This window comes from Gigantopelta aegis, unplaced genomic scaffold (assembly GCF_016097555.1).
Source record: "Gigantopelta aegis isolate Gae_Host unplaced genomic scaffold, Gae_host_genome ctg3569_pilon_pilon, whole genome shotgun sequence".
In the NCBI taxonomy this organism is placed as follows: Eukaryota; Metazoa; Mollusca; class Gastropoda; order Neomphalida; family Peltospiridae; genus Gigantopelta; species Gigantopelta aegis.
In genome coordinates, this window is record NW_024533407.1 from 1 (window position 1) to 14,048 (window position 14,048).

Genomic DNA, 14,048 nt, shown 5'->3' on the forward strand with positions numbered 1-14,048 from the left:
GTCAAGAACCGTTTTAGGCTTCAAACCCAAGAACAACCCAAGAACAGGTTTTGAAGACTTAAAAACTTTTGGTAGCTGTGATGGGACAGTATATTTTATGTTGAATGTATATGAAATACATCCAGGGGAGAGTGGTCCATTGAGGAAAAGATTGTTCAGCTCCTGGGCCTTGGCAACATTGAGATTCAGCGACCTCAAGATTGATTATAACCTACTGGCATGGCAACTTGGTCAACAAGTATCCAATGATGAGTTAACATCTGTGAAGAGGGATCCATCAGCTAAAGGACTAGCAGATGAAGAGTCCTTATTTTCCAATACTATAGACTTCCTTCTAATATTGACCCTAACTTCAAGCAGAGATGGTGGAGAAAATGTGAGATTTTATACTGAAGGTGTTGGGGGTCAAATCTGAGGTTGTTTTATCATATATTTTATGGTGAAGTTTTGTGATACGACACAGCCCCTGGTCAAAGTTTTACTCGACAACCAGATCCCCACCCATACCTGGTATTATTTGGACTGGAGATGGTATAATCAATGGCTTACCACTTCAAGTAGGAGACAAAGATCAAAGGAATTCTTGTTACTCCAAATGCATCAGTTGAGTTTACCAATACTAGTTCTCAATATGACATGATGGTCTTCACTGTGTTTCCTATGAATATATAATTAGTTTAGATACAATTAATTGTTGAGTTTGTGATATTTTTGAGATTTCAGTTTGAAATCAATTTTATACATACCTTAAAACTGATTTTCTCATTAACTGTTTTGACAAAAAATAAAAATTAAAGATACCTTTCTTCTCTCAAAAGTCACACGAAGAAAAACTTATCTACCAGTAATAACCCATACTTATTTTATTTACCTTAAATTTGTTCACTGTCATTAGATTTAAATTTATACCAACATAATAATTATTCCATGATTTCTATCTATTTCATTATCCATCACTATTTAGCCATTTTATATTAGGTATTGACTGGACTTGATAGTATAGGGAAGGAAATGTCATAGGGAGAAATAAGGAGGCACATGTACAAGAAAACAAAGATCAAAAGCATACTGGTAGGATACATGAGCTCAAGGAAGACAGAGTTTGAAAATAAAGATTCAGAGTAATTTCGAAGACCAAGACAGACATAATTGAAAGACAAACAACAATTTGAGAGAGTTAAAGTGATGATAAGTAATCAATAAGAGAGAGCATGTTCTCAGTTTAAGGTGTTCAAATTTTTTAAGGATTTGAGAATTGGAACAAGAGGTTGGGAGATTCCAGACAGAAACTTTAATTTAGCATAAAAAGGTTTTGAATTCTAGTATATTTGATTATAATAATTACTAAGTTATTTCAGAGTAAACCTGTTTCTTGGAAGTCATTATCATAAGTTAATGGTAGAATCAATCACCAAAGACCTTGTAACCATTCTATATTATTATATTATCTTTGCTCTATTGAAAGTAAGAAGTTATTCACTATTAATAAGTTAATGTCATTTATTACACATAACTCAATATAAACATGCGCTAAACAGAATTCAAACGATAAAATTTCTTGGCATTACCAACAAAAAAACTTGTACTGATCTTCTTTTGATAATTGTTCAATAGCTTTTAGAACTATTGTCATGAGTGGCTAAATGTACCATTAATGCGATCAACAGGAAGTCACTAGCAAACACACACCTATTAATAGTCATACATAGTTCCTTAAATTCTTAAGTCAATTCTTCGCTCACCTATCAGGACCAAATATATCCATACATGTTATAATGATGTTGATAATGGAGTCTTCATTCCAGTGTGGATCCAAAATAAACCTGATACTTTACAGAAGACATTAGGATATTTGACAAGTAGTTCTAAACCTAACAATAAACCTGAAATGTATGATTTGATTGATGTTTATCATCACCTTCTTTCCATTCTTTAATTTTTAATTCATTTCTTTCATATGGTAATCCACAGTGATCTATCATGAAATATATATTTGGAAACTTTCTCCATTACAGAAGCAGCCAATTTCATCTGATGTGGTAAGAAGTGATGTTGAAATGAGAGGTTGTACTTCTCTAATAAACTCATTCCAGTCAACCATTTGAATCAGAAAGGAAATAAATCTGGTCACCTTGGTCTGGATCATATGGGTTGAAAGTGACGCATGTGACGTATACCTCTCATTCGTTTTGACCGGCAATGTGCTTCAGTACATCTTCTATATTTTCAGATGATAAATCAGCATATCCTATAATACCTAATCAAAAAATGATATGTTGATTTGAAATAACATTTAATACATATCATAAAATACATTTAAAATAGCATTATGTATAATAAATTATTAAAAGTAATATCATAAATTAACCACCTAAACATCAAAAAAGTAATTTACAAAATTGTAACACATCTATTAAACTTGGTCAAACTTCTAAATTAAAATCCAAGTCAACGTTTTCTGTAAAACTGTTGGCCATTTAAAGTCTCTATCCCACTTTAAAGCCACCTGGCCCAATTTAACTGCCCACTTTATAACACTCATTGCAGAAAAGCTAAGTACTGCTTCCTATCTACATAATCTCAAAGCTGGGACAAGATTTTAGGATGGCCTCATTGATACATATGGGCTTGAGTAAATCGACAATTTTTGTGTGTCATTAAATAATACAAAAAGCTTAACAGTACTTTTATTTGGGCTGCAGTAGTGGTTGACTGTATTTTTTTAAGATGGTAATTGTTTCTTCTTTCTAACTCTGAGTCAAACAATTAGATTAAAATCAAATTAATTTTTGTTGGCTAACCCATTTTAAATATGGATAGCCCATTTTCAAAGTCCTCAACCAATTCAACATAGACTATAGTTTATAATCCGACCTTAACAAGTACAATTTGTATACCTACTACAAGAGTTGTTCAAACAAACTTTAATGCTATGAAAAAATTTATGAATTATCATCACCTTGTGGAAAGCCTTCTGAATTAGACTCTGCAAGATCATCTAACCATCTGAACAATTAACAAAATAGACATCAGTACTTTTTAAATCTATACCTTGTTTCTTTGACAGGGTCCCCTGGCCAGCAAGCCTCCACATGAACACAGTGAGTTATGTTATAGCCTATAGTATCCTTCTTGTAGTTTTCAGGAAGATATGACTCAGTATTTTCCACTATAGAGAACAAAGTGTGTCAGTGAATCCCGATGGTCCATTCCATACATTATTGGTCATTTGGGCCAGTAGCCACTTATGAATAATATATGTGTCGAAACAGTTGACGTATATTTATTCCCAGATCTTATTTGATCTCAAAGACAAGTATTAGTTTCTTAGAAAATGTTACTACTTACCAAATTTAGTTCCTTTTAAAAGATGAACCCATGAATGTGTGTCAGGAGTCCAAAAGTGCATATGAGTATCAACAATCTCCATTTTTAATAAGAGTGGGTCTGTTGGTCATTAACTTAACTGTTGATACATGCACATCCTACATAACTTATTGAATAAATGTACCTCTCAGAATATTCTGTGTTATTGGGAGTGCTTTAACCATATGATGACACTACGTGAACTATAAATGGAAGATGCAGGTACACTATGTGCAATTGCATGTTATAAGAGTGCAAACAAGTTCATTAAAATTAAAAAATGAATGTATCAATCCAAAAAAGAATCCAAATAAGTAATGGTAACGTCATTATCCCCAAACAATAGCACACATGAAGAAATTATTGACAATAACAATAACTGTAACTACAAATCATTATATATTGTGTGCATTATTATGTAGGGATGATGTTACTGGTTGCATAATTTTGTTATTGACAGTTTGACACTAAACTATCCCTACATTGCATCCACTTTTCATTTTTATCAGTAAGCTTATTAATAGAAGTTGTTTGATAAAACTTTAGCATTCTATTGTGATTGTTGTCTCTTAATTATAAAGTTGCTAGGTTCTGTGTATGTAAGATTCATTGAAATCATTTAACACATATACACTATTGCTAATTGCTGTGATCCATTAGTATAAAATGATTGGAATTCTCTAGATTGTTATTTTTGCTTTAGCAGAGCTGTCTATAATTGTTGTGACAACGTCTGAATTCTTAGAACCAGAAATTCTTGGAAGTGATATTATTTCAAATTCTATTGCAAAATATGGGACCTTAAAATAACTACAGTCATAACAATAATGTGTATATTAGTACAGATCTGCTGATAGCAGCACTCTTCTGGAAATTTGTCCCAAGAGTCATATGACATTATAATTCCAGGAATAAACGTCATACGACAATTTCTATAACAATTTTCCTGGAACAAGGAGTTCCAGGAACAAGAGTGTCCTGCAGTATATAAAGGATCACTTCACAGCCTCACTTAGGGTATATACATTTTGGATTTATTTTAAAATGTTTTCTTTATCTCTTTTCCATCTTATAATTTTTATTTGTCTGTATATAGAAATACAGTCTCAGAGTTACCCAATTGGTGACATACGAAATTGTCCAACTACCAACTCACGAGATTCCAGCTCTCAACTTCAAACTATAAATGTTATACCAGGATTGGATTTGATAATCTTCGTAATTTGGATGTTGGACAAGTTTATAATGTAAGTTTTTCCACATGTCAGATAACTGGTGATGGTATGTACATTTTGCCTAATGACATGTACTTGGTACCAGTACTCAATAGCGAAATCGATTATTCTGCTAAGTTGACTAACCATTTTCAGCAATGGAAGTCAAGTACTTCGTCTTCTATCAATGCTGAAGCAGGAGGCTTCTTCTCGGTATTAAGTGGAAAATTTTCAAGTGAATATGTAGACACAAAAGTGAAAATGGTGAACAGTAATTCACGATTGTTCAAGTTGGTGTGCATCATCATTTCTATTCTGTTCATATCAATCCAGATGCTAATCTTCATCCATCATTTAAGTCTCAAATTTTGGACATTGCAGTTAACATACAAAATAACAACACTGAAAGGGCCAGGTATCTAAGTCAATTGTTAGTACGTGATTTTGGTACTCATGTTATTACAAGTGTACTAGCTGGAGCTTCACTTGAGCTAAATCTTTTTGTTTCAAAGGATTTCATGAAAAATAATGCAAGTTCAGAGCTGACCATTTCAGCTTCAGCAAGAGCTCAATTCAGCACTAAAGTATTTGGTTCCGTAAGTGCAAATTATTCGTTTTCATCCAAGTATAATCAAGAAGAAAGTTTCAGTGAAAATATAACACATTCCCATGTTACTACTCATGGTGGTCCACCTTTTAAGTTAAGCAGCACTTCATCTTATAGTGACTGGGAAAAAGCAATAGCGGGTAACAATTTAGCAGCTATTGATCGCAGAGGTAAGCCATTGTATGAAGCCATCAATCTTCAAATGTACCTGAACTACCTAATATACTGTTGGCAAAAACAATTCAATATATATCAGATGCAGTTATCACCTACTATAAGACAAACACTCATAGTGGTTGCATAGATCCTTTATCACCCAATTTTGATTTTCAGGCAAATGTTGAAGATAATTCTTGTGAGGTAAGTCGACAAGCCTATACATTTGGAGGTGTCTTTCAAGTTTGTGAGAATTATAATGGACAAAGCTTTGATGTATTGTGGTGCAAAGTCTGCTCAACAAACAAATCCATTAACAGGAAGCTACAGTTGTCCTACAGGCTACAAAGCTATATGGTTAAATACAGGTACACTGACATATGTAAGCGCACAAAGTCGTTGTGAAGAAAAATGTTGGCTTTTGTTTTTTGGGTGTCATGATGAGTGTGAACAGATTTATGTTACTAATTATGCAACCTATAATGCCTACTGGTGTGCTTTCCCACCAAATGAAACTGTACCATCTGGTTCTGGCTACTTATTTGGGGGTGTCTATACTTCTAGGGAACAAAATCCAATTACTAATTCACGACATTGTCCAACCTTTTATTACCCACTTCGATTAGGCACAGATATTAACATATGTGTGAGCAATGATATAGGAGGCTCAGAACACAGTGTACCATTTGGAGGATTTGACAGTTGTAAAACTGGAAATGCTTTAGCAGCTTCACCTAACGAGTTTAATGAGGGAAAGTATCCTCATCAATGTCCCAGTGGATACAGTCATTTTTTTGTTACTGTAGATCGTGGATGTAGTATTAATTACTGTACTGAAATAATAGCATTTAAGAGACAATTGCACATCCAGCTAAATTGCCACCATATGAAGATACTTCTGAATTATCCGTAAATGTTTCTGACACTTTGGTCTTAGTAGGACCATATGGTTCTGTTTGGTGAAAGAAGAGAATGGAACCTGGACAAAATACACTGAGACAGAATATAGCAATGGCAGCAATTAATAGAAACGTTACAAAATACTAATTCAGGCACTGGAAAGAAAGAAAATAAAGCAGCCAAGATTGGAGAATTAGTTGGTATTATCATAGGGACTATATTTTGTACTCTTATTTTTGTTCTTGTTATTGGATGTGGAGTATCAAATATCGCAAACGGAAATGCTCAAGAAAGCCCTATCGCAAAGATATTCGTGATGACTTTGAAGATGGCCATCAATTGAAAGGAGAACTACTTTCAAATTAAAGTTGTGTGATTTTCCATTTACAATTGAAATAAGTTTTTTTACTGTGTAGTTTAACTTTGAATAAATTGTATGACATTTCTGCATGTGTGACCCTCTTCTAATATAGTTAATAAATTACTAACACAATTAAAAAAAGGTTGAGAACACCAGGTTAATTCATCTTGATAAACAATGGTGTGTACATTATTGATAAGTTTATGAAAAGCCATCTGAATGAAAATTGACAAGAATGCCTAACCATCTGAAACATTACCAAACATGAGAGACAAATGGGCCAGTTGTTTGGATTTTAACAAAATATTGTTGTCATATACCACTCCAGTAAATTTCTATTGGTGAACAAATCATATATATATATTGGAATTTGAGAACATTTCTTGTTGCAACTAAAAACTTACAAAGGTGGAGCAGGAGGATAGATATCATAAAGGTGTTTTTGTTATAAATTGAGGACATATATATATATGAGCTAAAAATTGAAATAAATGGCTGACAACTTCTCTCTCTCTCTCTCTCTCAAAAACATCAAGGGCTCTGCCAAATTCGTCAAATCACTTTCCTAATTCTTCTAAATCTAGGACTACCCAAAAGAAATTTTTCTGTCCACCAAATTGGTATAGAAGAAAATCTATTTCATTAAATGCTCACTACAGGACCATAAAGCTATGTCTCAACGCTAAAGTCCTTAGATGGTTCTCTACCCAATGTCTCCATTCGTGACTCTACAAGACTAGGAAAGTACAACTGTTCACTTAAAAGATCCAGATCCTGATATATGACTATCACATTTATTATCTGCTTAAAATTAACTGATTTCCAATCCTAGCTGTTCTTTGGGTCTAATTGTTATAACCGAAACTTGGCTGATTCCTCAAATTTATGATAATAAAATTCTTCTAATCAGATATAATATTTTTAGACTACAACACAAAATTTTGGGGGGTGGTGGTGATTTGGTAGCAGTAAATCATAGAATTCCAAGTAGTTTAGTTTTGGTTTTAAATCAAGTTGAGTTACTTTCTACTTGTATCAATTTTTCCACTAGACCGATCTGCTGTCAACGTAACGTGTGTATAGATCTCCTAATTGTTCTGCCCAATATGATAGCAACTTATTAGAAGTTCTTCAAAAATTAGGATAATCATATTCTTCTGAGTGACTTCAATTACTCAGACATTAATTGGCATACCCTTTCAGCTCCATCTCTTGAGACAGCTCAATTCTGTAATTTTGCTTTTCATTCCAATCTTTGTCAGCTCATTGATCAGCCAACACACTCAAATGGTAATATTTTGGATCTGATATTATGTGACAATTGTAATTTAGTCTCTAATTTAGCTAGATGTTGTACTCGTTCACTATAAGGATATTATCTACACTGCTTTTTATTCCTAAAATTAAGCTCAAACGCCACCCTTAACCAAAGTGGTATAACTCTTCAATAAGACACAAAATGAACTTGTTACATTCTGTTAAGAAAAGAGCCAGAGTAGATCCATCTCCCCATATTTTATCAAGATTGGCTTCTCTTGAAGAATCTATTTCTGATGAGATCACTGATGCAAAAGAAGCTAATGTCATCACTCTGTCTTCTAGTAACAAGAACCCATTGTTTAACTATCTCAAGTACTTGTCTAGTTGTAAGGATCCAACCAGTACAATAATTCATAACTCTATACCCATATCAGATAACATCCCAAAAGCTAATCAGTATTTTAATTCAGTTTTTACCCAGCCACTCAAAGGGAGTTTGATAATCCAGTTTACTCGTGTTCTGAGCTCAATTCACTTAGTTTTACAACCTTTGAAGTTTTTCCCTCTCTTAACTACAAAAGCTACATGATGTGACAATATAGGTCCTAATATTCTCAAGTTCTGTTCATTAGCACTGGCCAGCTCTCTTGCAAGGTTGTTTTTTTTTCTATGTGTATGGATCAATACTCCATTCCAACCAAGTGGAAACATCACTTGATAACTCCCATCCCTAAGAGTGGAAACCCTTCATCTGTTGCTAATTATAGACCTATATCTCTATTGTGTGTAACTTTTAAGGTTCTGGAATCACTTATTTACAACAAAGTTATTGACTTCATTCAACCAAAACTATCTTCTTCATAACACGCCTTTCTAAAAAATAGATCCTGCCTTTCTCAGCTTCTGACCTCATTATCTTCAATCTATTGTTCATTGAATATTAAGTCTAGTACAGATGTCATCTTTTTAGATCTGCAAAAGGCATTTTGACAAAGTTCTTCATTCTGAGCTTCTCTTCAAAGTGGAGTTACTGGGAATTTCAGGAAATTTACTACTTTGGTTCAGATCATACTTAAATGGTAGAAACCACTTGGTTAAGTTATTTGATGGTGTTATTTCTCCTCCATTGCCTGTTATTTCAGGAGTCCCACAAGGTAGTATATTGGGACCTTTACTATTTTTTATTTATGTTAACGATATTCCTACATGTATCAATCACTCCCATGCATTTGTTTATGTTTGCAGATGATACTAATTATCTTAAATCAGTTAAATCAATCTATGATGTTGCCCATTTTCAGTGTGATACTGATTCACTGTTCGACTGGAGTAGAAAATGGAGTCTTAAGTTTAATCATTCTAAATGTGTCCATATGCATTTTTCTCAACTATTAAGGTAAAAATATCTGAAATTTTTTTTCAGCTTTTTTGATGGAATCATGTAAAGATACTTGTTCTAATAATTGATCATGCTTTAAAAAATTTTTTAAACCCTAGTACTTTGCAGAAATGTATTTTGATTCCTTAATATCTGCAATGCTTTGGAGACGTCAAATAATAATATTAAAGAACCTAGAGAGCTGAAACTTTTGAAAATTAAAGATGAAGTCAATTACTACAATTATACGGATGGATTTATTTCTACAATAATATTTGACATTTTTTACAAAGCTATAAACCTTCCCTACTTTAATCACTATTATTATTATATGTTATACAAATCGTACAAAGAAATGCATCCGTAAAAGTACTAAAAATTGATCATTTTCGTTCTTGAACTTGTCAGCAGGTTGTTACATTATCCATAGAATCAAAAATCACAACAACAGTATCTAACAGTGCAAAAGTCGCCATCTTGATAATGAATAATCGATTTTTATTAATTAAAGGCAATGAATACACTTAGTGTCAGGTTATTGATAAGTGACTTTCGCGGGGTTAAATAGTTAAATAAAATGTATTAATTATTATTACTATTATTATTATTATTATTATTGTTCGTAGTCTTGTGTACCTTCATCTCAAAGCAGACCATGCTTTAATAACAATAATAACAACAATAATAAAAATAGTAATAATATATTTAACTATTTTAACCCCGCGAAAGTCACTTATCAATAACCTGACACTAAGTGTATTCATTGCCTTTAATTAATAAAAATCGATTATTCATTATCAAGATGGCGACTTTTGCACTGTTAGATACTGTTGTTGTGATTTTTGATTCTATGGATAATGTAACAACCTGCTGACAAGTTCAAGAACGAAAATGATCAATTTTTAGTACTTTTACGGATGCATTTCTTTGTACGATTTGTATAACATATAATAATAATAGTGATTAAAGTAGGGAAGGTTTATAGCTTTGTAAAAATGTCAAATATTATTGTAGAAATAAATCCATCCGTATAATTGTAGTAATTGACTTCATCTTTAATTTTCAAAAGTTTCAGCTCTCTAGGTTCTTTAATATTATTATTTGACGTCTCCAAAGCATTGCAGATATTAAGGAATCAAAATACATTTCTGCAAAGTACTAGGGTTTTAAAAAATTTTTTAAAGCATGATCAATTATTAGAACAAGTATCTTTACATGATTCCATCAAAAAAAACTGAAAAAAAAAAAATTCAGATATTTTTACCTTAAGTTCTAAATCTTTCACTTTACTTAGATGGAACTCCAATACAACTCCACCGTGATGTTGGCATAATTTTTGTCTTTTGGATTGAACTGGACTGCCCATTGCTTTATTTAATCCAAATCTGCAGATTTTTCCAATCAACTCTAGCACTAAAATTAAGCTACATCTGTTTTTAACTCTTATTCGTGGAAGTCACAGTACCTCAAAGACATTAGGCTATGGAGTTATTACAACGAGAGCTACCAAATATATTCTAAATGACTGTCCGATTATAAGTCTAGATTAATTTCTCTAAAACTTTTGCCATTAACTACATGGCTGGAAATAGATGTATTTTTTATGAAATGTCTCAAAGAACCATCTGACAACTTTGATATACTTCAATATGTAACCTTCTCTTCCACTTGTACCTGAGCAACTTCAAAGACTAATTCATAACAAATATAATACAACAAAATAACAACATTTTTACTCTAATAGGATTGTTTGTGTTTGGAATGCTCTTCCCTTTATTGACACTACAGGCAGTATGGCCTCCATCAAGCTTAGGATGAAACAAACCTTCTGGAACTATTTTGTACAAAGTTTGGATGCAGATAGTATATGCTCCCGGAACATTTCTTGTCCTTGTCCATTGTGTTCAATTATTCCTGTCCAGTATATTCATAGATAGTCAGGCATCACCAGATCTTGGTGAATGACCTTCAGAGCAACACTTTCAATTTTTCCTTCATGACTTTTTTTTTCATTAAAACTTTATCTTGTTGCTTCTGTAAAACTATATCAATAATAATAATAATAATTATCTGTTGATTAGACCACTGTGGAATCTTATATGACATACTTCCAGATAGTATCAGTGGGAACGGTGGTTTAATCATCGTTACCCACATGCAGCAGAGTCTGACTGCGCTGATGCTAGTGCTTGGTTTATGTTCTTTCAGTATGAGTCTAACATCCGTTTAGTCTCTCCAATGTACACTTTAGGACATACAGCACAAGGAATTTTGTATATAGCTCTTGCCCTTTCTTGTGGGGGTAACAGATTCTATCTTTTCTAAGCTGTACAATGTACTGTTAAATTCACTTCAACTGATTGTATAGAAGTCAAGATGTCTGGATTTTATAACAAACTTGTTAAGTTGGTATTTGTGAAAACATTTAATTCATCAAATAATTAAAAGTCATTATAAATAAACCTAACTACATTAGTTTATACAAGATAATGCATGTATTGCTGTACACTTATCATTAAAATAAATTAATATTAGTCCTTTTAGCACTCAGAAAATAATGTAGTATCTCCAATTACATTGAATGTAGATTTCAGTATATTACTTGGACCATCAGTATCATCTGGTTGATGACCCCCAACATACAAATCAAAGAATCCTGGCTCTATTATCTGAGCAAAATCTTCCTCACGAACAACCTTGAGATGACAAGACAATGACAATGACTCTTTTTTCCTATACACTCACTGTCATTTGTTCCGGGGATATAGAGAATTCAACTGTAGCATTATCTCCTGGAGCTAGATCAGAGATATGTTCAAAACCAACTAGTTTAATTTTTGCAGTAGGTACAGAAGCATTCTAAGAGAGATAGCAGTGAAGAAAAGTTCAGAAGAGACGGACTTACAGTAAATGACATGTAAACTTGTGCTACTTCATCTCCTTTAACAGAGCCAGTATTATGTACAATAAATGAGCCACTCAAATTTTGACAAGATTTGACGTAAGTTGTTGAGATCTATCCATTGACAATATAGACACACTACATTGAACATAGTTAATACCTTGAAATCACTGTAAGTAAAAGTAGTATAAGACAGTCCATATCCAAAATAGAACATGGGTTTTCCTTCCATATAGCGGTAGGTCCTGTTTACCATACTATAGTCGGTCATATTAGGTAGTTGATTATCTCCAGCATACCACGTCACTACCAGTCTTCCAGATGGATTATGTGCTCCAGTTAAAATATCTAACACTGCGTCACCAGCCTCTAAAATAAACAAAGAATTGTTTCAGAATCCATTTTGATAATTACATTACTCCATTTCTCTCTTTACCTTGTCCTCCATAACCAACACTAAGTAAAGCATCAACATCTTGATAGACAGGGGAAATAACAGGAGCTCCATGATATAATACTACAATCACAGGCTTCCCTGATGATACTAACCTATGAGACAAACATACACTTATTGTCAAATCATCTACTTCCTTAACTTACTTAGAAATTATATAAGACTGATAGCCAGGCAGTTCAATGCTACTGCGATCTGTTCCTTCTTCTTCTATTGCAAAGCTTATACCTCCAACATACACTATCAGATCAGTAAATGTAACTGCCAGGTTTGCATAATCAAAATCAACACTAGAACATGAAACACCACCATTACATACAGTAGCTAAAGTGACCTATGGGAAAAGATAGTTTGACAAATGTTGGATAATAAAAACATTTATAAGATATATTTAATTTTAATGTTGCATTTAACTTACTTTCAAATTAGTATTTTTATTCAAAGATTCATATACAGTAGTAATATATTTAGGAGTGGGAGCATAATCACCTATAATTAATGGAACAATACACACCAACAACATCTACTATTTATATTACCTGTAGCACAACTTGTATCATCAGCGCATGGACCAACCACAAGTACATTCTCGTATTTAGTTAAATCAAGAGGTAAAATGTTGTTTTTATTTTTTAAGAGAACTATAGATTGTTGTGCTGCCAATCTATTTATAGTAACGTGGTCATCTACAACTGACATATTGAGACTTAAAAGGAACAAAAATATTATTAATATTGAGAAATAAAACAAATCACTACTCACTGTTGAAAGTTGACAATCTCGGGTGGATCAAACAGTCCTAAACGAAACATAGCTTTAAGTAATCTAGCTACAGATACATCAAGAGCATCTTCAGATAATAGATCTTGTTGAACAGCATCATACAAATGAGAATATTCTGATCCTATTATTATAAAAAAAATATATGGTCTTAATAATACAAGGTTACTTACCACAATTCCAATCACATCCAGCTTTTGCACAGAAAACAGCTGCTTCAACATCATCACGAGCAAAATGGTGATCAGTATATACTTGTCTTACAGCATCTAAAAATGTTAATAGCTAATCACAGAAAAACAAACAGAATACATACTGCAATCAGAGACCACAAAACCATCAAATCCCCATTTTTCACGTGCCAATTCAGTTAATAATTCATAGTTAGCACAAGATGGTACACCATTGATTGCATTATAACTACACATGTATGACATGACACCTGCATCATTGCATGCTTTAAATGCTGGTTGAAATGTCTCAATCCAATCACGATAAGAGACCACAGAATTAAAAGACATTCTGTCTACAGGAATGTCTTCTGGTCCACTGTGAACATCAAAATGTTTACATGTTGCCTGTAACAAGAATATTGAACTACATTATTTATTGAAATACAGAACAGTACTTACCACAGCTTGAACATAAGAGGAAGTAGGACTGTTTTTGT

General features: G+C 32.8%; 1 protein-coding gene across 1 annotated transcript; it reads left to right on the forward strand.

The window, feature by feature from the left end:
* Positions 1-3,067: 3,067 nt before the first annotated feature.
* LOC121392249 (macrophage-expressed gene 1 protein-like) lies at positions 3,068-6,173 on the forward strand (the record flags this gene model as incomplete). The annotated part of the gene is given in 6 exon segments (XM_041523558.1): positions 3,068-3,101; positions 4,463-4,564; positions 4,567-4,851; positions 4,914-5,357; positions 5,444-5,547; positions 5,798-6,173. Coding segments are annotated over 6 exon segments (1,345 nt in total), but the record flags the coding sequence as incomplete, so codon positions are not given.
* Between the last annotated feature and the right edge of the window lie 7,875 nt (positions 6,174-14,048).